Here is a 20386-nt window from a genome sequence, read left to right on the forward strand (position 1 = left end):
CATTTACACCACTGAGAATTTCCGACTCTGTCTTGATGTCCAGTGTCTGCAGATGTTTTCTCTGTATTCCTTTCAGTCGCCATCTGTAGCAGCTCTGTGTAGCTACTTCGGTTCATACAGGCATCCTTTTGGTTCCAAAGTGAATGAAGCTTCATCGTCGCTGTCATAGTCACTCATTTTGAATTTCCTACGCTGCCTCACAATCCTTAGAGTACAAACAAAAGAATTACGATACTTGATCAAATTTACACAAGGCTACAACAGGCGCCCGAAGCATAGCTTGTTTACATTCCCTACAGCTGAAAGGAGGAGGGTGGACGGAGCGCACTAGCGCTGCGCGTAAGGACACATGAGTTAGTTAGGTCCAGATAAATGTTTGTATTTCCGAAGACTTAATGCACTTAAAAAATATTTTATGTATCGTACTCTTAAACTGTGGTATTACCTTTTGATTTTAGTTCTTGTAGGCAGAGAAAATAGCCTTTGAATTTGGTACCGTCTGTCCCTGTTAGCGTCTATTTCCTCGTCACCATCGATTAAAGTTTGTGTCTTACTGAGGGAGAGGAGACAACTTTCTACTGTATCTATTGTCCTTAGTGGTCACATAGAGCTCATACAACCCCACTTCAAAAAAACTGAACTATCCCTTTAATCCAGATCAGATTAATAATCCAGACTACATGCAGCAGAGTACAGATGCCTTCATAGTTAAACAGTGAGTAATATTTCACCTTTTTCATGTTTTTTTAAATTTGATTTTGACCTTAAAGAGTTCAGATTAGATTAAGATTTGACCAAACTGAGTCAGCCACCCCACACAGATTACAGATTACAAATCAAGCATTTCATGTGGAGTGAGTAAATAAACTCTGAGCTTTGATCCAGTCTGTTCACGTCAGGATAAACCTCCGACTGGCTGACTGATCGACGTGGAAAGATGCCAAACGGTAAATCTGCTTCTTCAAATCTGAAGGGATTATTTATTTTCTACTCACCGCAAACTTCAGCGCGCTGGACGCCTCTGGCCCGTCAAACTGGAAGTTTTTAAAGTCGGGGAAGTCTGCCGAGGCCCCCCCGCTCCGAGGAGCAAACCTCCTGTACTGTCTGACCTGAGAGTCTGGGTCCACATACAGCGCGTAGTCCGTCATGCTGTCACACACCTGGTCCAGGAGCTCGCTCAGGTGAGTCTGTGAGCGGGCAAGTGGTACCTGAACGCATCACAGAGACAGACAGACAGAGAATTTTACTTTTTGAATCAACTTCATTTGCTGCTCCTTGAGGACAAAAAGAAAAGAAGTCATCAAAACATAATCAAACACACACGCCCACCTACTTTTTCCTCAGAGTCATAAATAAATGAATAAACCACAGAAGCACATCTTCAAACTGCTACAGATCACAGCTCCTCTTTAAAAGCCCAAACCTGCTGGATTGAGTCCAGTTCTCCTGCTGCTGTGTAAAAAGTAGAATCAAAAGCCGCGTTTCCACCGAGCAGTCTGGTTCGGTTCAATACGGTTTGGCATGGTTTGGTACAGTTAAGCCTGATCCCGTGTGCGTTTCCACAGCAAAACTGTGCCCTCTTGTGGTAGATGGCATGTAAGGCGGATGCCGAAAGCCGCAGCTGTTCACAATAGCATGACGCCGTAGCAGTGCGACACAATTTACCCCCCTACTAAATCCAACGGAGAAGAAAAACGCGACACGCGTTGTGTGGGTAAGTGACGATTCTTTTGACCAGTCAACAGTCTGCAGTGTGTTGCTCCACCTTCCGAGAGTGGATCGGTTTAGTCTGGCACCCATACGGAAGGGTCCCAAAAAAGTAGGCCGGCTTGTCTCGGTTTTTGGGGATCTGTCCCGGGATAAGTCAGTGGAAACGGGATAAGTCAGTGGAAATGCCACAAAATGCTTGGTGAAACAGAGCTGATGAGGATTCTGGACTTTATCATGTTGACACACACAGTGACAGGTTCAACAGTAAAACCATCCTCCACCTTCCTCCACCAGCTAAAATACACAGCCATCTTGGCCTGCCCCAAAACAAGGATTGAAAGCTACCACCTGTTCTTGTGTTGGTGTGTGAATCTAAAACCCAGAATGAAAACCTGCTTGGTAAAAACTAGGGTTGAGCATTTCAAGCAAAAGAGCTTTTCAATATTTGTAAGTTACTTTTCGAAAATCATTGCTCAGTTGAAACCTTTCCACATCTGGTGAAAACAGTTTGTAAAAACAGAAATGAGGGTAAAAGATGAAGACACTCCTAAAAACAGAGAAACACAGACTCTATTTGCTCACAGTAGGGAAACTTGTCCTCTGCTGCTGGGTGGATGGTGGACACAGGAGTTCACTGCTAAAACCCAATGAAGGACTCTCCAGTGAATGTCTGCATGTCTCTTGGAGAGTGGAGGTTTATAGGTAGGTGGAGGTTTTTAAACATAGTTGCTGGCCCCGCCCCATTGTGGCTCCCTGCTGTGGCAACTCTCTCTTATTTGTCAGTTTCTTGTCATTTTTTCATCTCTTTATTTCGTCATTTTTGTATTTAGAGTGAGTCATTCCTTTGTATGGTTCATTTATTGGTCATGGACACCAAACTGGTTTTGTTTTCAGTGATATTTTTACTATTTTTTTCTCCTGTTTGTCTGGAGATCCTACATGTAACCATGGCTGCATTGTTTACATGTGAGATCAGTTGTAAGCAGCCTGTAGCATGTCAGTGCTAACTGGTGCAAGGCTTGATGTTTCCCCACAAGGTGAGGAGAAGGAGGTGAGGACAATGCGCTGGTTCTCAGGTGTAAGCTAAGAAGTGACGACATCGACCTGTCCTTCCATCCATCGTTGTTGGGAATGTAAGACCTATCTCCAATAAGATGGACAAGCTAGCCCAGTAACAGAGGGAATACCAGAAGGCAGAGTAGCATCATGCTATTCACAGACATGGCTAATGGAGCTAACATCAGACACCAATGCCATGTTGGAAGAGCTTCACCTGCTGTGAGCAGACAGGATCCAGGAGACAGAGACTGAACAGACTGCTGAAGAAGCTCAGTCCTGGACCCTGTGGAGGTGGAGACTGCCTGAACTGGAAAATGATGGACAAGCTGTCAGCATCTATTTTCTTATGGACCTTTTTACACTTTCTATACACTTTACTATTGTTTTTTTTTTGATTGCTGCTGTAACTCCTCCTGAATTTCCCCTCGGATATAAATAAAATATTTTCTATTTAATTGAAAGACCTCCACTCAGGTCTGAATGCAGGAGCCAGGTCCAGCTAGAGAGAGAAAGGTGTGAGTTTCCTGTTCCGGCTGTTCTGATGTATTTTCTGAGGCGGGCATCACTTCCAGAGGGGAACATGAACTCTCACTTTTAAATGTGAGACCCCCCCCCCGTGAACAAGAGAAGAAGCCATGTGATGGTGATAGCCAGGGGGAGTTGGGGGGTGGGGGGTGGGGGGGGGGGGGGGGGGGGGGGGGGGGTGACCTCCTGTTTCCGCTGTGCTTTCTATGTCTTCACAATCTAACTCTGACTTTTAACCTGAAGAAGACCCAAACCTCTCCTCCCCCTCTCCTCTGTCCTCCCCTCCCTCCTTTCCACCCCTGCTCCCTCCTCTTTCCCCCCCTCCACTCTCTCCCTCACCCCCTTTCCCTCTGCTCCCCCCCCACCACCCCTCTCGTCTAGACAGGTCAGAACAGGTGCAGAGTGCAGTACCCCCTCCTCGCCCCGGAAGGGACGGGTGACAGGGGTGACACCCAGAGGTGAGAGGATGAGGAGAGGGTGAAGAGGGCACAAAGAAGGGGGGAGGTGGGGTATACCTCTGAGAGGAGGTGAAGAGGGGTGAGTTTCCTGGGGGGGTGGGGGGGGGGGGGGCAAGGGCAGCTTCCTCTTCTCTGCTCAAAATGTGTGTATGTGTAAGTGTGTGTGTGTGTGTGTGTGTGTGTGTGTGTGTGTGTGTGTGTGTGTGTGTGTGTGTGTGTGTGTGTGTGTGTGTGTGTGTGTGTGTGTGTGTGATTTATGGGGATGTGTACTGATACTGTTGTATTGATACCAAAGCTGTTTTCAGTTCTGTTTCTGGACCTGGTTGGTTCCGACTCCTCCTGAGGACTCTGTGTGAGCGCAGAGTGACTTCACAGGTTTTCTGTGTCACCGTCATTTTACTGAAATCATAAGTGAACAAATATGACACTGATCACTGGATCTGGATATTTCTGGCGTGAAAAAAAAAATTATTAGGACTTGACATGAAATTTTCACTCTCCAGCCACTGAGGGCAGTGGTTTTCCAAAGTTATTAGCCACTCAGCATTTTTACTAGCCACAATTTAGTTGTTGTATAATTATGTTTAATTTCATTAAAGCTGACTGTGACATGTTAAAGTTTACCTGAACTAGATTAAAACCTCTTTAAATATAAATGAACCCTGTGCATTCTGGAACCAAGACTACATCAATGTTAAACTCCACAGGTCATTATCAGGCATTTAGCTCTGATCAGGCTGTGTGAGGTTGTTCTCCTTTAATATGAAAATATGCAGTCTGTGAAGACAAAGTCATAAAAGGAGGAGTTTATTATTGCATTTAATAAAAGAGGTTAAGCTAGAAGATTTATTGAAAAGATATAAACTAAACGGAAAAACCTAACAAGAAACACCGTCTGCTTAAACATTTATTGACAGTCATTTTTCAGTAATAAAGTACCATAGTTTCTGATCTACAAGTCACTCCGTAGTATAATTCTACATATTTTGAAGTTGTATCAGTCAAAAAATGCATCATAAAGAGGAAAACAAAAAATATAAATCACACTGGACAATAAGTCACCTTTTTTTTTAGGATGATTTGGTTTGTTTACAGTATTTCCAGAGTGAACTTTTTACGTGTAACTTTGATAAGTGTTTGTATGTTAGAAGCTTTATTTGTTCCTACAGCTCCCCATATCTGTGACCATAGTGAAGTTTCATTTTCTCCTCTCTACATACACTCCTCTCTTCTCTCCCTGCTCAAGGTGAGTGTTGCCAGTGAGATCGGTGCAGTGTGAGCTCCAATGAGTTACATCAGATAGATGTCCTCACTTAAGAAAAGTTACAGGAGTTTTAACTCTGGAAAAAAGCAGCAGTGATGTCAGGCAAAGGCTTGGCAAATGGACCACTGAACAAATACTGTGTGCAGGTAGTGCTCATGGGAGTTGTAGTGTTGTAGTCTCACATTGTATTTGGTTTAATATTTCAGATACTGTTTCAGAAAACTATAATTAAATAATTCAACCCACCAAAGTGGGTAGTTGGAGTAGAGGTGTTACCTGCCGCAGCTGAAATCCACCTGTCAAAGTGGTGGGGTGGTGGGTGTTAATGTTGAGTCCTGAACATATGTAAGAATCTTTGTATATGATGTAAGCAGGGCCCCAGATAAACAGTTAGCATAGGTTTCACTGCTGCGCCCAACTATGTTTTTAGGTGCACCAGCACAAAATTTAGGTGCATCCAAATTTTTCAGTGCGTTGCCTTTAAGGCCATCATGTTAACTTTTAGAGCTCTGCATTTCATGTAATGTGAATAAGGAAGAATAAAGTGTAGGGAAACGCTCGTCTTTGAAGCATGATATACAGAAACATACGCCCCTGCACAGAGGCACATGTAGACAGTGTGGTATGAAAGCTAACAGGCCTTTAAGGTTTGATCAACAACAGCTGCAGAAAAACTCCTCTGTTGATTTTTAAGAATGAGAGGAGAGAAAGAAGGAAAACTTCTGCTCCCCCAAAGAGAGCAGATAGGAGACTCCTGTAGGAGCAGGATGAGGATTAATGATCACCCAGTGCCTAATGTTGTGTGTGAATCCACATCCGGAGCACAGCACTGATTTCCCTAAACAATTTACTTTTGTTAATATCATATTGGTTAACAATATGGTCACATTTACACACACATGCTCACACACTGATAAACCGCAGTCTCCTCTCTCCACTTTCCTCCACGGCACAGGATGTACTTTCTGATCCGCCATTTTGAAGGCTGTCCCAAAGCGATAATTGTGCTCGGGGGAGATGAGAGAGGAGGGGGGAGACTGATAGGAGGAGGGATGATCGAGGAAAAACAAGAGCTGGCTTCAAGGAAGTCTTTGAAAGGGTTCAATTAATTAATAATTAATAATATCTTCCTGAGACAATAAACCAGGTTATATACAAAGTTTCAGAGTTCAGGATCAGATGCTTTAGTTAAAGGCTGAATAATTAATGAATAATCTAATAATGAGGCAATTTAGCAGGAAAGTGATCTGTGTGCTTCTTAACAGCACACAGAATAAACAGAGAGCAGGTTTTCTTCATGGTAACGTGTTTGTTGAACATGTCAAAGGAACAGACAAAGCTCTGTTATTGTTTCTATTTGATCAGAGTTATTACAGCGCACATGTTCAGACACAAACAGCTGTTAGAGCTGACTGACAGATGATCCAGAGGTGATCAGCTGATGCCGTCATCAATGAAACACGTCATGTGTCACGTCTTCATGTGACGCTCCGGAGGAGAGGATGTTCCATTGCTTTAAAAACGAATCTCCTCCATCCTCTCTCCTCTCTTCATTTCCTTATCTCTCCATAATCTCTGGTGAGAGGGACTAGGACACAAGGGAGCGACACAAGTGAAGGAGGGGAGGATGGAACTTTGGAGCTTTGAGATGCACCCTAAGTCATATCTTTGAGTGAAAGTGAACTGAAGCCCCTCCCTCCTCATCTGCAGGAAGGAAGTTGGTTGACCTGTGGACAGGACATGTAAAAGCTCAGGGTCAAAGGTCAGATGGAGGCAGGAGCAGGTCACACAGGCCAAGGACGAGAAACTTCAGCTGTCACCCCGATCCTCCAGATGACTTTGACACCAGCACTCAAACTGTCCACTGCATTTCCACTGCATGTCCAACACACGTCTACTATGCGTCCAGCACACATCCACTGCATGTCTATTCATGCCAATCACAGGTCTACTGCATGTGCACTTCAGGTTCATTCAGTGTCCGCTACACATTACTTCCTGTCCTACAGGTCCTACAGATCCAGCAGATCCTACAGATCCAGCAGATCCTACAGAACCATGGTCCCCTCAACGCCCTGACAAAAAGCGGTCTGTTAGTGGGTTGGAGGGATGGACTGACACTTGATGATGAATCAGGGCCTCAGTTCCTCTTACAGACAGAATCATCTCTAATCTCTGCTGACATTTAGACCTAAACCGAACCCTCTCCCTTATTCAAGCCCCATTAACACCCCCCGACCCCCTGATTGGCCCAGCCCGGCTCTGGTCTGAGTCATTATCATGCCAGGATACAGAATGGTGTTAAAGCCCTGCCAGTCTCCGGGCTGTGAAAGGAGCCGTCAGTCACAGCGCTGTTTGAAGAATGGAGGGGGGCGGAGGGGCGGGGGTTAGAGAAAAGGCTTCTCAGGATGCTCTCCTCCATTCAGCTCCCATCAGACAGACGGCCATTCTGAAACTGCTGCTGACTGAGACCTCAGCCCTTTGTCCTGCTGATGAGGGCAGAAAACAGACTAACATTAATATTCATCATAAATAATAAACTCATCACCAGGCCCAGCGTGGAGAAAACAGCTCCACCTCGTCAGACTCAGGTCTGACTCAGGTTTGACTCAGGATGGTCAGCTGACTGAGAGGAGGGCTGGGCTTAGGTCACATCATGTCTGTGCAGACCAGCCCTGCCGCTTTGATCTCATCTGTTCATTACAGTGTAATATTTAACCCCTGTGCAGAAGAAAGACGGGGCATACACAGCCGCCATGGACACAGCCGCCATGGACACGGGGAGTTTCTGCTTTACCCATTGTGAATCCCTCTATCATTTGTTCAACCGATACTCTATTCTGAATCAAAAAAGACAAACACTGACAGATGGTTCATTTTCTGTATTTTCTTTTTCTAAATGAAAACAATCTCTTTGTTTTTCAATATTGCAATTCATAATTTGCATCAAATAAAGGGAAGTGGAACAAGTTTGATGTAAGTTTGATGGTGGATGTACGTGTGATGATGGACAGTCATTATGTTTTATTCAAAGGAGCCAAACAAGGGACTCTTAAAGACGACGATATGACAACCAAAACAACAGCAGGGTCTTTCAAGTGTATTCATTATCTTGTAAAATATGCTATATGCTGATCTAGATCCAGGACCCACCGTCACAGCTCAATGACAAGCCACAGACCAAATCAAGGTGAAAAAATGAATTCTCAGCTGTCACTCAGCTGTCCGCCCTTCTGAATGCAATATCTATCTATCTATCTATCTATCTATCTATCTATCTATCTATCTATCTATCTATCTATCTATCTATCTATCTATCTATCTATCTATATATATATATATATATTTGTGTGTGTGTGTGTGTGTGTGTGTGTGTGTGTGTGTGTGTGTGTGTGTGTGTGTGTGTGTGTGCGTGTGTGTGTGTGTGTGTGATGATATATGATATATATCTTGATATTTTGCCTTAGCATTGAGATGTTGCTTTGATACATACAATTAAAGATCAAACCAGAATAACATCATTTGATGCGTATCACTGATTCTTGAGAATTTGGATAAGGCTCGATTTGATTTGATTTTTTTTTTTCTTTGAATGCTAATGAACCTAAACTCGTGTGTATATGAAGCATAGTCTCAGCTATCAAAATGTTTTGTTGCAACCCCCGGTCCTGTAATTTTATCACAAAAAGTTTTTTTTTTTTTTTTTTACTTACGTTTCTTAGTATTAGTAACACAGTCAGACACAATAAAAGGCAAATTGTTATTTCTGTTTATTTACTCTTATATTGGTATTGTGTTATCACATAAGTCTGTGTCCACCATAGGAATACACAGAGATTGTCAAATGTTTAGTATTGACTTTTGTCAATATTCATTCAAAATTTAAAAATACATAGTACATACTTGTATACATAAAAAAATCGCATGACTTATATTTAATAAAAAACTAAATTTCATACTTAAACTTTAAAAATTTCATACAACCGTTATCATTTGCATTAAATATTCAAAAAGACCAAATTTGGACATAAAGACATAAATGTTTTTTAAAAATGAGATAATTAAAAAAAATAACTGTATTTTTAAAAAATGAACGTGAATGTATTCATTTAAAATAAAACACAGTTTACTCTGGCGGTGGTGACACAGTTCTGATGGCTGTTGCACAACAAATAATTCAAACCTTTTTCCTCACAATTGATGTTGATTTACTGAACAAATCAATGAGCAATTTGGTTCAACAAATAAATTTGTCTTTAACATTTCATCTGTACTGTGAACAACAGTTATCATCAATCAGAAAGTCAATGTTTAAGCATGTACAACTCACACTGACTACCTGCTGTGAGCTGGCTCCTATATTCCACAGACTGTATGATTAATGGGCGTAGGCTCTGTGACATCACCCGTCCATTTCTAATACTGAGTTTTGCAGCAAAAGGTCAACGGGAGCCTTATTGAATCCAGTCAGGTTTCTGGCCTCCACACAGACAGCTACAGGGGGCCTGCCTGTCAATCAGCTGAGCTCTGCCTCTGATTGGGCAGACTCATGATCTTAATATCTTCTGAATTGCTGAGTAAGAAAAAAAAGATCCTGCCACAGAATGTGCTGCCAGAAAATTCAGACATGAGAAGTTTTTGTACCAGGCTGTAAACATGTTTGTTTCTGCTGTGCATATGTCTATTTTTGTGTAAATGTGGTTTGCAGTACTTCAGGAGGCAGCCTCTAGTGGACACTTCAGGAACTGTAGATTCTAGCGACGCTGCATTGTCTCATATTTTCAGACAGGAGGTTGCCGCTTGGTTTATTCTTATCAAACAGATCAAATTGATTTTGTCTCCAAAACCTTTCTTTTCTTTCATGGTGCTTTTCCTGATTATTTTAACCACTGACAGATTTAATTTTTCTCAGCATCTACCCTCTTCTTCCATCTTTGCTTTTCTTGTCTTTGGTATTTTTACTTCAACTCCGACTGATACTTTCAGTCTCTGCTGTTTTTGGAATTCCCTGTTTCTTCCTCTGCAACAGATTGATCCTGCCTAGCTATACCTAAACAGAGATTCATATTTTATTAGAATTACTCTGACATTTTTGTTTTAGTAAACAATCATAAAACTATTAAATGTTGCAACTACATTCATTGATGGTATAAATCATGAGGAATACAAATATTAAGGAAGTACTGTCGACCTCCACAGTGAACAAATGTACCATGACTTGCAAATTTCATAAATACAGAAGTATGCAAGCTATATCTCTATTTACTGTAACAAAAATAAATTCAAGCTTCCATCAAGGACATTTTGTTTGATTTAGTCAACACCATTATGCTATGTCACCATCGTCAGACAGAAAATCTGTCAGACTTGACAAAACACACTCTTCTACATAATATGAATGTGTTTTCCACATTGGATGTCTTTTTTTCTTTTAGCTGCCTTTGGCCTCAACAGAAAAACATGCATATATTTCAAAATGATAAAAAACAATTTCTTTAAGTCATGGTGTTGACATATCATGGTTGTGACGTGATAACTTCAATAAATATGGGAATTTTCCAGGAGAGTTCAAAAAGATTCAGCAGCTTCTGTGGCCTTGGAGCACTTGGCAGATGATGAGGAGAGATAAGGTGTCTTCAGGAATAAAGCTGACCAAGTGATTATCTCCATTTCTGCAATTAACTTCTGCACCACCACTGACCTTGGTCTTTATCAGTCTAAACTGAAAACTCACTTTTTTGGAATGGCTTTTAACCATGACTAAGGCTTTTAGGTCTCGTGCTCTTGTTAGTTAGTTTTATTTTGTTTTATCTCTTTCGAATGGCTTTTAAGCACCTTGCAGCTGTGTCACACCTCCTGTTGCATTTTTAATTAATTAATTAATTAAATTAATTAATTTATGTAGTGCTCTTACAGCATTGTTTTTGTTGCTTTTTTCCATAGTGTTCTTAACTATTCTTTGATACTGCTGTAAAACACTTTGGGGGGCCTTTTGGGTTACTGTAAAGGGCTTTAGAAACAAACATTGATGGATTGATTGATGATCAAAATATTGTCAAATATTCGCTGCTGGATGGTTTAGAGTTACTTTTAGTTCTACTTTTTTTTCTGGCATACATATTTTTTTATCTTTATTTTTTTTCAAAAAGACTATTTTTTAATAGTTTTATGACAAATTAAAACAGTAATCTGTTGTTTGGGGACGAAAGATTTTTTGGGCCCTGGGTTATCATATGGTCATATAATTTGCCAAAATAAAAACAAACAGGAAAAAATTAAATATTTGTGCAAAAAACCCTCTGATCATCACTGAATGCTGTAATTTGTTTAATTTAATTCACTTTCACTTGAGTTTACACTTGTTGTGGTGGGATAAGTTTTTGCTTCTGTGATGTGCTTCCTCTTGGCCCCATAATGAGGAAGCACAGTGAAACTTTCACTGCTATGCAGATGAAACTCAGCTGTCTTTATCAATGAAGCCAGAAGAAACCAGCTGCTGATTTAAACTTGAAGCATGCCTCAAAGATGTAAGGATGAGCACAAAGAGTGAAGTCATTATTCTTGGACCTTAACACCTCAAAAAGACTTTCTCAGACCAGATCACCACCTTGGACCACATCAGTCTAGAATCCAGCAACACTGGCAACATTTACCACAGTTTACATAAACCAAATTGTCTTAATTAAGAATTCCAGTTTCCTGATTACATACAGTCCATAACCTTTTCATATTTGGGATGCTAGCTATAACCCGGTTGCACAAGGGCCATATAAAGCACAACCTATAACCTTTTTTCAAATCTGGAATATGCTCATATACCTTTTTTTTGTTTGTTTTTTGGGGGGGCTTTCATGCCTTTAGTTGGACAGTAGAGAGGAAAGTGGAGAGAGCAGGAAACAGGGCGAGGGTGGGGGTGACATGCAGGAAAGAGGCTACAGGCTGGATTCAAACCTGAGCCAACTGTGCGAGGGAAAACTTTATGGAGCCTGAACTAAACTACTAGGCCGTCTGCACTCCATATTCCAGTTCTTTAAAACCTGAAAATCTGCACTGGGTTCCTCCTTCTCGAACCTGAATATTTGGTCATGTATACACCTATCAGGAAATCTCCATCCAAAGGAACATTCATGTGTGTTCTGCTCATGTTCTGTTCACAAGGAATCTTGGTCTTTGGAGTTGTTGTTGCTGCTGTTGCTATGGATACAGAAGAGGAAATGATGTGCATTGCGTCATGACATTCTTCATGCCTCGCGGTTTTCTTCGGTGTACCATGTTAAGAAGAATAACCCTTTTGACTCACGCATGGAGACAGGTTATTCTGAATATTTCAGAAACATGACTATTGACCTTCACCCAAATACTGACTGCATGGAAACACTGCCACTGTCAGGAACCTGGGAGTTCTTTTGGATCACGACCTGTCCTTTGACTCTCACATCCAACGGGTCTCGAGGACAGCAATTTTTCATCTTGTGATATCAGGAACATTAGAGACATCTTGTTTTAAGGTGATGCTTTGGTTTCCTCCAGGTTGGACTGCTGTAATCCAAATTTGTAAGGCTGCTTTAAGCTGCCAGCAGAACTTTCTGTTATTAAATGTTTTACAGATGTTTGTTTGTTGAATTTGGGTGGATCCATCATTTCTTGATGCGTTCAGTGAAGTCAGGAAATGTAAACGCTGAGTGACTGAAGTGACTGAAAATGGGGCAGATTAGTGTCTCAGAGTAACTGACTGAGCTGAACAGATTGTTAGCTGCTCTTCATGCAGATATCTGTTTTTTGAGAGGACTAGTCTTTCTCAGGTTCCTCACATCAGACCAGAGGAGAGACCATCACAGACTGGATTTTCAGGTGGACTCTGTAGACAGAGATTCTCTCCCTGATTAAAGCCAGAGGAGTGAAAATGATCAGCCCTGAAACCTGACGTGATGCTCTGCGTACACACCCCCCCCTCAGAGTCCAGCAGATAGAAGCCCCTCTCTGTATGAAACCTGGTGTGTCCTCATCCTGCCTGCTCACACCATGTGTCAGTGTGTCAGCCTGTCTTTGTGCTTCTTCTCATTCTCAATGCATGACTTCCCTCCGTCACTATGAGACCAGCTCCGCACTCCATCTAAGTTCAATGTCTTTGGAGGCCGGAGATGTGTCATTGTCTCTGCAGGCAGGTTTAACTTTTGTTTCCATGATCCCAGGAAGTCCTACTGTGAGGGGGCCAAAGAGCAGAGACTTAAAACCTAAAATCCTCCTCCCTGATGGCTCCTAAGCTGTGACAGCCCTCCCTCTGCAATTCAGAGCGGGTCAAACACTGCTGAAAGGACGGAGCGCGAGGGCAGGGATCAAGGTTTCTTCTTCTGCGGCTCAGGAACATTTGATGGAGAAACAAAGCAACAGGTGGAGGAGGGTGTCAGCTCAGGGCAGCGAGGAAGGAGGAGGGTATCAGGAAAAACTGATCCCAGGGTTAGTGACGGCTTTCAGTTCAAACTATTACTGCGGGATGAATCCAGCTGGTGAGGAGATGATTTAAAAGTCACAGAGCAGGACGAGCAGGAAGGGGGCTATCATGACATAATGACCACAGCTCCATCACTTTAAACACTCTTCTTCCTCCAGGGAATACTGACCCCACAGCGTTTCACAGTCGGGGTGTGTGGAGATGGATCAGGGGTGTCGCCCTCAATCACACACAGAGGCCAAAATCAAAAAGGCTGCATGTGTCTCACAGTGCTGGACGGGGTCAGGGTCTATAAACCAACAGAGTGAAAGTGACCACGAGTCAAACAGAGGAATGAACTCTGCTGCTCCTTAAAGCTGCTGTGAGGAGGATCTATACAATACTATACTAAACAATACTATACTATACTATAGTATACTTTACTATACTATACTATACTATACTATACTATACTATACTATACTATACTATACTATACTATACTTTACAATACTATACTTTACTTTACTATACTATACTATACTATACTATACTATACTATACTATACTATACTATACTATACTATACTATACTATACTAGTGCTGGATGTTAGTCTGGAGCCCTGAGGATGGGTATCTGATGTGTCCCTCTGTCAGGATTTTCCTCTTTCACAGTCAACAAAAACAGACAGAGGACCTAAACTTTTCTCAACATTTACAGTTTTTCATTTACAAACGTCATCCACAGAGGGACTGAGTCCCTGAGGCTACGAGGGTTAAAAAGCTTTGACCAGCCGCTGAAAGGGGTCTGCACTGGAACTCATGAAGCATATAAACCATCCACTTCTTTATGGAGACTATCAGACAAACAGGATGACATCTACAGCTGGACAGAGGCTGGATGAGCCAATCAGAGCCTCCCCCACCCCCTTTTTACCTTTTTGTCTGTCATGGTCCCATCAGGGTTGATCCTAAAGCCCCCCACGTTGATTATTTTCTTTGGGTCCACCTGACTGATGGAGTAGTTCAGTTCATCCACTATCGCTCTGCATGCTGGGAAAGAGACAGAGAGGAAAAACCCAGGATTAGCTCTGGGATCTTAGGTGACAGCAGCAGTCCAGGTGTGAGCAGGTATTTTTGGACCAATGAGAGAGATGTTGATCAATAACTCATTCTGACACCAGTCACATGACTGGGGCCGGGTACCAAACTTTAGTTCTTTTTATGGCAACGACTCAAATGTTTCCATTGCACCCAGTATCAAAGTGGCTAGTCTTTTGGTGCCAAGTTTCAGCACCCTAAGGGTTAAACACGTGATGGAGATCTGATAAAGCCACTGGTGACTGGCTGTGATGTTCCTCGTGGTGGCAGCATGCAGGGCACTGTGGCCAACTCAGCAACTTCACCTCAAAAATGTGTTTACCCAAGTGATCAAAATGAAGTGAAAGCAAGTTCTATTTCCAACAGCTTCTGCTTCTCAACAAGCAGCAGGTGCTGGGCCCCTACCCTATCCAAAACACTCACAGAAAGACAAGTCCTTCTCCCTGCAGCAGTCCCTCCAAGCTGCAGGAGTCTGCACTGGAACTCATGAAGGAGCAGGAGACTGCTGGATGCAAATGAATCACATTTGTGCTTTATTCTTTTGGGTCACTTTTGCCGATCCCAAGCTCAGATAAAAGACAGGGGCTTTTATTTTGATGTTAAAAAAGAATGGACAGAAGAAGGTTTATTTAAAGTTAATGACACCTGCAAGGTGTACTCGGTAAATGCTGACCTGTCACTTGTATCTGACTGTTCTTATTCTTTTAAATGGCAAATATTTTTTTGTTTATTTCTCATGTTAGAAAAAATGTTGTGAGTATAAAAATGCTTAAAGGCAGGGTTGGCAGCCCTGAAAAACTAGCATGAATTTGAATGTAGCATTTCGTCAAGGCCTCCTCCTAGCCCCTCCTCCCCCTCCCCTTGGGGCTCCCTCAAAGCAACGCCCCCGCTCACACACACGGGCACCGCTGATTCACAACTGTGATTGTGAATGACTGAAAGACGGACTCGGCACATCATTTTATGTTTTGCACTACGGTGAGTCATGTCTCATTTAGAGGTAAGGAAACACCAAAACGTTAAAACGTAAAACAATAAACAAACATGGCTTTTGTCAGTACTCGCGACTGTGATGTTAGAATCGTCCCCTTTTACCTGTGACATGATATCAGGAGTAAAGCTATAATACAAACAGTACATTTTCTCTAGGACTTACCAAATATCACATTTTTTTTTGGCTTGTTAGAGCCCCTGTGGTGAGAGTTTATTAGACTCTGATCCGAACTACAGCCCAGAGCCAAGTACCTCATCAGGTCAGAGGGGACATGCCCGAGGTCGAGCGAGAGGGGCAGTAGTTAGAGGCAGGGGAACAGAGCAAGAAAAGAAAGCCTCTGTCTTTCTTTTCTTGCTCTGTTTAGCTGGAGGAGCGGCAACGGGCAATCCAGGTATAGGTAGCTTCTCCGCCATTCTGCAGCGCTGCTCCTTCCTTCTCAGCTCGGACACGCGCACTGAATCATGTGCATGCCAGTGAAATGTACACGCAGGAAGCGGGCAGAACGGCGACGGGATTTGATTGGTTTACAAACAAGGTGTCCCTGGATGACGATTGGTTGGTGTTTTCTCTGTTTTACTCCTGCTGTAGATAGCGATATTTTCCGCTCTACTTTAAGAACACATGTATTTCTTGCCATCGGTACATATAGATCATTTTAACCAGCATAACAAAAAGTGTATCTAAATCAAACTACCAATTATACCTTTAACCTGAAAAATGAAATTAGGGCTGTGTGTTCAAAACTTCTTAGCTTCCTTGATCATGCTGTACCGGATTGATTTACAGCATGTCTAAGTCTCTATGACAGCAGCACGCCGGCTGATAAAGTTTAGTAGAGAAAAGAGAGATGCGTGTTTTTCTCTGCTGAAAACGATTTCTGTGATTAATTTTGTAGTGATGGTGGACACTGGAGCCTAACTTTCAGACACAAAAAGGACAGAGGAGCAGAGGAAAGATAAACAGGAGAGATATAGAACACAAGCTAAAGGCTAAAAGGGCTAATGTGTTTGTGCTAATGTTGACTCCAACCCACAGTCAGCAGTTATTCTGCAGCGGTCTGTTCAAACTTGAGAGTCTATCAATAAAATGAAGAGTGAGGTTACGTTAGCTCTGCTTGGTAGATGACTGACAGGACATAACCAGGATTTACTAACGTTACACATTACAGACATGTCTTAGAGCACCAGGCTGCCAGCTGTGCTAAATATAGACAGCTACTAAACTACGGTACAAACTGACAGAGTTTACTTGTTGTCATGTCAGCCTAAAGATACATTGGAGCACTGGGCTGCTGATAGCTCTATATAGCTAGCTACTACAACATTAGCTTGATGTCACGTCTCAGACTGTAGCGCTACGTAACTGTACTGATAAATACCTTACCTTAGCATGTGGTATCCAGTAAAAAGTTGTCTTGAACAAAGAAAAATTGTTTTGATCTAATCTCCATTTAATTCCAAAACTAACACACACAACTCACTAAAAGTCATTTACAGCAGTGTGCATGGATTGTTCGTAGTAGTAGGTGGTATCGTAGTGAAGGTATCAATATTGGCACGGGTATTAAAAAATTTTGATTGATACCCAGCCCTACCAGAGTGACTCTTAGTCACTCAAGATAAGACAAGATGAGAAAAGATAAGATCAGCTTTACCTGAAGGAAGGTGTGTTACCAGAGCCCAAAACAAAAACACACAGTTAGTGGAGGTAGAATACACAGGACAAAGTGTTGGTGAGTGAAGAACAATATACATAATATACAGCAGGTATCTCTGAAATAACACAACGTGTGGAGTGGAGATTCTACAAACAGGTGTGAATAATATTAGACTCTTTGACCCATTCATCCCAGCGGGGTCTTCCTCAATGGTACAGTGTTACATTCAGGCAATATTCTGACATGAAATCTTATAAATAGAGTTTTTTTTACGTTTTTTTTCTTTTAAGTTTTTACACTTTTTATAGCATGCATTGTAAAATGTTGAGCCATCAAGTATTATACATGTGTTATAAAAAAAAGAAATGAAATAAAAATAAAAAACTCTTTTTTCATTAATGACCATCATGGTTCAGTGTTACCTTCGGGCAACACACTCAAAAAATACCATTATCATTTATTTATTTATCTATTTTAAATTTCTTTGGATTGTGTTTATTTGATCTATTTTAAGACAATAAAAAAACACAATTGGCATCACAATAGAGGGTTAAAAAAAATAAGAACAGACTCACCTGAGCAGTAGAGCACATCGTCTCTCTTTCCCTGACTGCTGCTGATGAAGACAGAGAGCATCATCATCCTCAGCACCTGGATGATCCACCACATCATGCTGAACACCTGAGAGAAGATACAGAGTGACTACATGAGCCAAACAGTGTGTGTGTGTGTGTGTGTGTGTGTGTGTGTGTGTGTGTGTGTGTGTGTGTGTGTGTGTGTGTGTGTGTGTGTGTGTGTGTGTTATTACACATTCCCTTGTATTCGTTTATATTTTTTGATAATGACGTAAATGAAGCTTCATCATCTCAGCTGTTCGAATCATGACAGCGTAAACACACACCTCTAGACACCTGGGACTTCTCACACACACCTGCTGTGAAGATAACTGACACAGAGAAACAACTACAACTCCCAGAGTGCATTTCAGCACCAAACATCTAATCACCAAGTACTGGGACAGAAACACCAATGAAGGGCCAGACACACACAGTTTAACGTTACTGTTTACACTCTGAGGGTCAGAACACACACACACACACACACACACACACACACACACACACACACACACACACACACACACACACACACACACACACACACACACACACACACATGGTGTGTAAGGTGACAGCAGGTGCAGGTGTTCGGTCCGTCCCCTTCAGGTGAGGAAGCCTCTGAGAGCGTCCAGCTCTGAGCCGAACTGGACTCTGGGTCTGGACGGACAGGTGCATATTAACCATGACGGTGTGTTTCCCGTCACCGTTTTTTCTTTAGGAGATCAGTTCCCATAGAAGCATATGTGAGCGGGGTTTGGTGATCGCTCTGACCTGCGGGCTGACAGGTGTTCTTACCTGAAGAGAAGCAGCTAACGGAGGAAGGAGGAAGAGGAGGAAGAGGAGCTCTAGGGGGTCCGATGCTGACTGTGTGGGGCCCCGGAGACCTCAGAGAGGAGCTGACAGAAAACTGCACGCTGTCACCTGAACTTCCTCGGCTGTCGTTGCTCTCATACGGTATAAACTCTTTGTATTTCCTGTGTGTACTTTCAAGGTAAAAGCTGTGTATACCACCTGTCTGCGGTGTTGGGTGGTTTCTCAACCATCGTTTGCCTTCACGCATAAATCCACAGCGAGTTTTACCGTGTCTTTGTATTTCCGTGATTCACCACCTGTCATACTTTATTCTCAACACGACTCATGCTTTTACTTTGGAGGGACAATCCTCAGTCTCTGGGTTTCCGGATTTGTGAAATGAAGCTGGCAGTCTCCAGATGCAAGTCTGTGGTCGAGCCACGTTCAGTTTGTTATCAACCTGTCCACCAATCAGAGGCCAGCTGAACCGCCTCCGACCAATCAGTAGAGCACTGACTGATATCCATATAGGTAGATCGATAAAGGTTATGAACTCTCTCTCTCTCTCTCTCTCTCTCTCTTTGTGTTTGTGTGTGTGTGTGTGTGTGTGTGTGTGTGTGTGTGTGTGTGTGTGTGTGTGTGTGTGTGTGTGTGTGTGTGTGTGTGTGTGTGTGTGTGTGAGACAATGACAACAAGCATCTTTAGCAACAACAGCAACTAACACTGAGACAACCCTGAATCAGAGGGGGGTTTTGTTGTTGTTGTTGGCCCTCGCAGTGTGCCTTCAGTGGTTTTGTATGGAGCCAAAACGATGACTTTATTGTTTGGTGTTTAAAAATAAAATTTGGCAATGAAAAATGTGTGTTGTGAAAAATATGATAGCATCCAAACAGGTGATTTTTCAGTTTTCAACTTTCTGTCTCTCTTGTGGCATGGAGGGGAGGGTTTGAGGGAGGGGCTAGGATGGAGTGATTAACATGTTGTCTGGTCAGTCTGTTTCTCTGCTGTTGTTTGACAGGGAGTGGAATGGTTTAAAGTTAGTTTTAAAATGATAAAATAATAATCCTGGTAGAATAGAATAGAATAAAAAATACTTTATTTATCCCTGAGGGGAAATTCAGGAGTCACAGCAGCATTTAAGAAAACAAAAGTAAGAAGCTCGTCCATCCCGAATCAGAAATCAGCTGACAGCTGCTCTTTCAGAAGTAATGTATTTTACAGGTTGGCAGAAGAAGAGTGAAATGTTGGAAACACTCCTGGTGTCATCTATTTGAACTCTTTAAATATCAATCAGTGAACCTCCCTTAGTCTGTCTGAAAATGCTCTGCGCTCAGATGATCTGATGATTCTCCACAGACAGTTTTTCCTCTCTGCACCAAGCTCCCTGGGATCTCAGCACACCCTGCACCACCGTTCAGACCAATGAAAGCCAATCTGTGCATGGATATGAGCGTACACCCGTTTTTTGGTGGTACGCCCGTTTGGTAAATGAGGGCCAGTGTTTGTATTGATTTGAAGGTGAGCTCCTCTCTTCCTACAGGCTGATCTGCTCTTTGTGTGCCATCACGGCTCTATAATTAATAATTGCTCAGAGCTGCAGGGATTTCTACAACACAAAGGTAATTTTCCTGCTCAACGTCCTCTTGCCAGTTTGATTTCCCGTCCAGTGTGTTTGAAATCCTCTGTGACAGGGAGCTCCTCTGTGGGCTGGGCTGCGAGCCTGCTGCTGTGAGGTGTCATGTGGAATCATTTCATTACAGCGACTCAGGGAATT

At 42.4% G+C, this 20386-nt stretch overlaps 1 protein-coding gene across 4 annotated transcripts in view; it reads right to left on the minus strand.

Annotated features, from left to right (window-relative positions):
- The window catches only part of cnpy1 (canopy FGF signaling regulator 1), a 24802-nt gene extending 6032 nt beyond the window's left edge, over positions 1–18770 (minus strand). For all 4 annotated transcript variants that reach the window (XR_012599609.1, XM_074687829.1, XM_074687828.1 and 1 more), the window contains exons 1-4: positions 18616–18770; positions 17776–17881; positions 14386–14501; positions 996–1208 (exon numbers count right to left, since the gene is read on the minus strand). Coding sequence is in view for 3 of the 4 variants with exons in the window: in XM_074687829.1 (XP_074543930.1) it covers positions 996–1208; positions 14386–14501; positions 17776–17872 (426 nt within the window). In the remaining variant the exon portion in view is untranslated. The remainder of the gene's footprint in view (positions 1–995; positions 1209–14385; positions 14502–17775; positions 17882–18615) is intronic.
- Positions 18771–20386: the final 1616 nt, after the last annotated feature.

The sequence above is a fragment of the Halichoeres trimaculatus genome, unplaced genomic scaffold (assembly GCF_033239565.1).
Source record: "Halichoeres trimaculatus isolate MK-OKI-2021-1 unplaced genomic scaffold, fHalTri1.1 fHalTri1_scaffold_15, whole genome shotgun sequence".
NCBI lineage: Eukaryota > Metazoa > Chordata > Actinopteri > Labriformes > Labridae > Halichoeres > Halichoeres trimaculatus.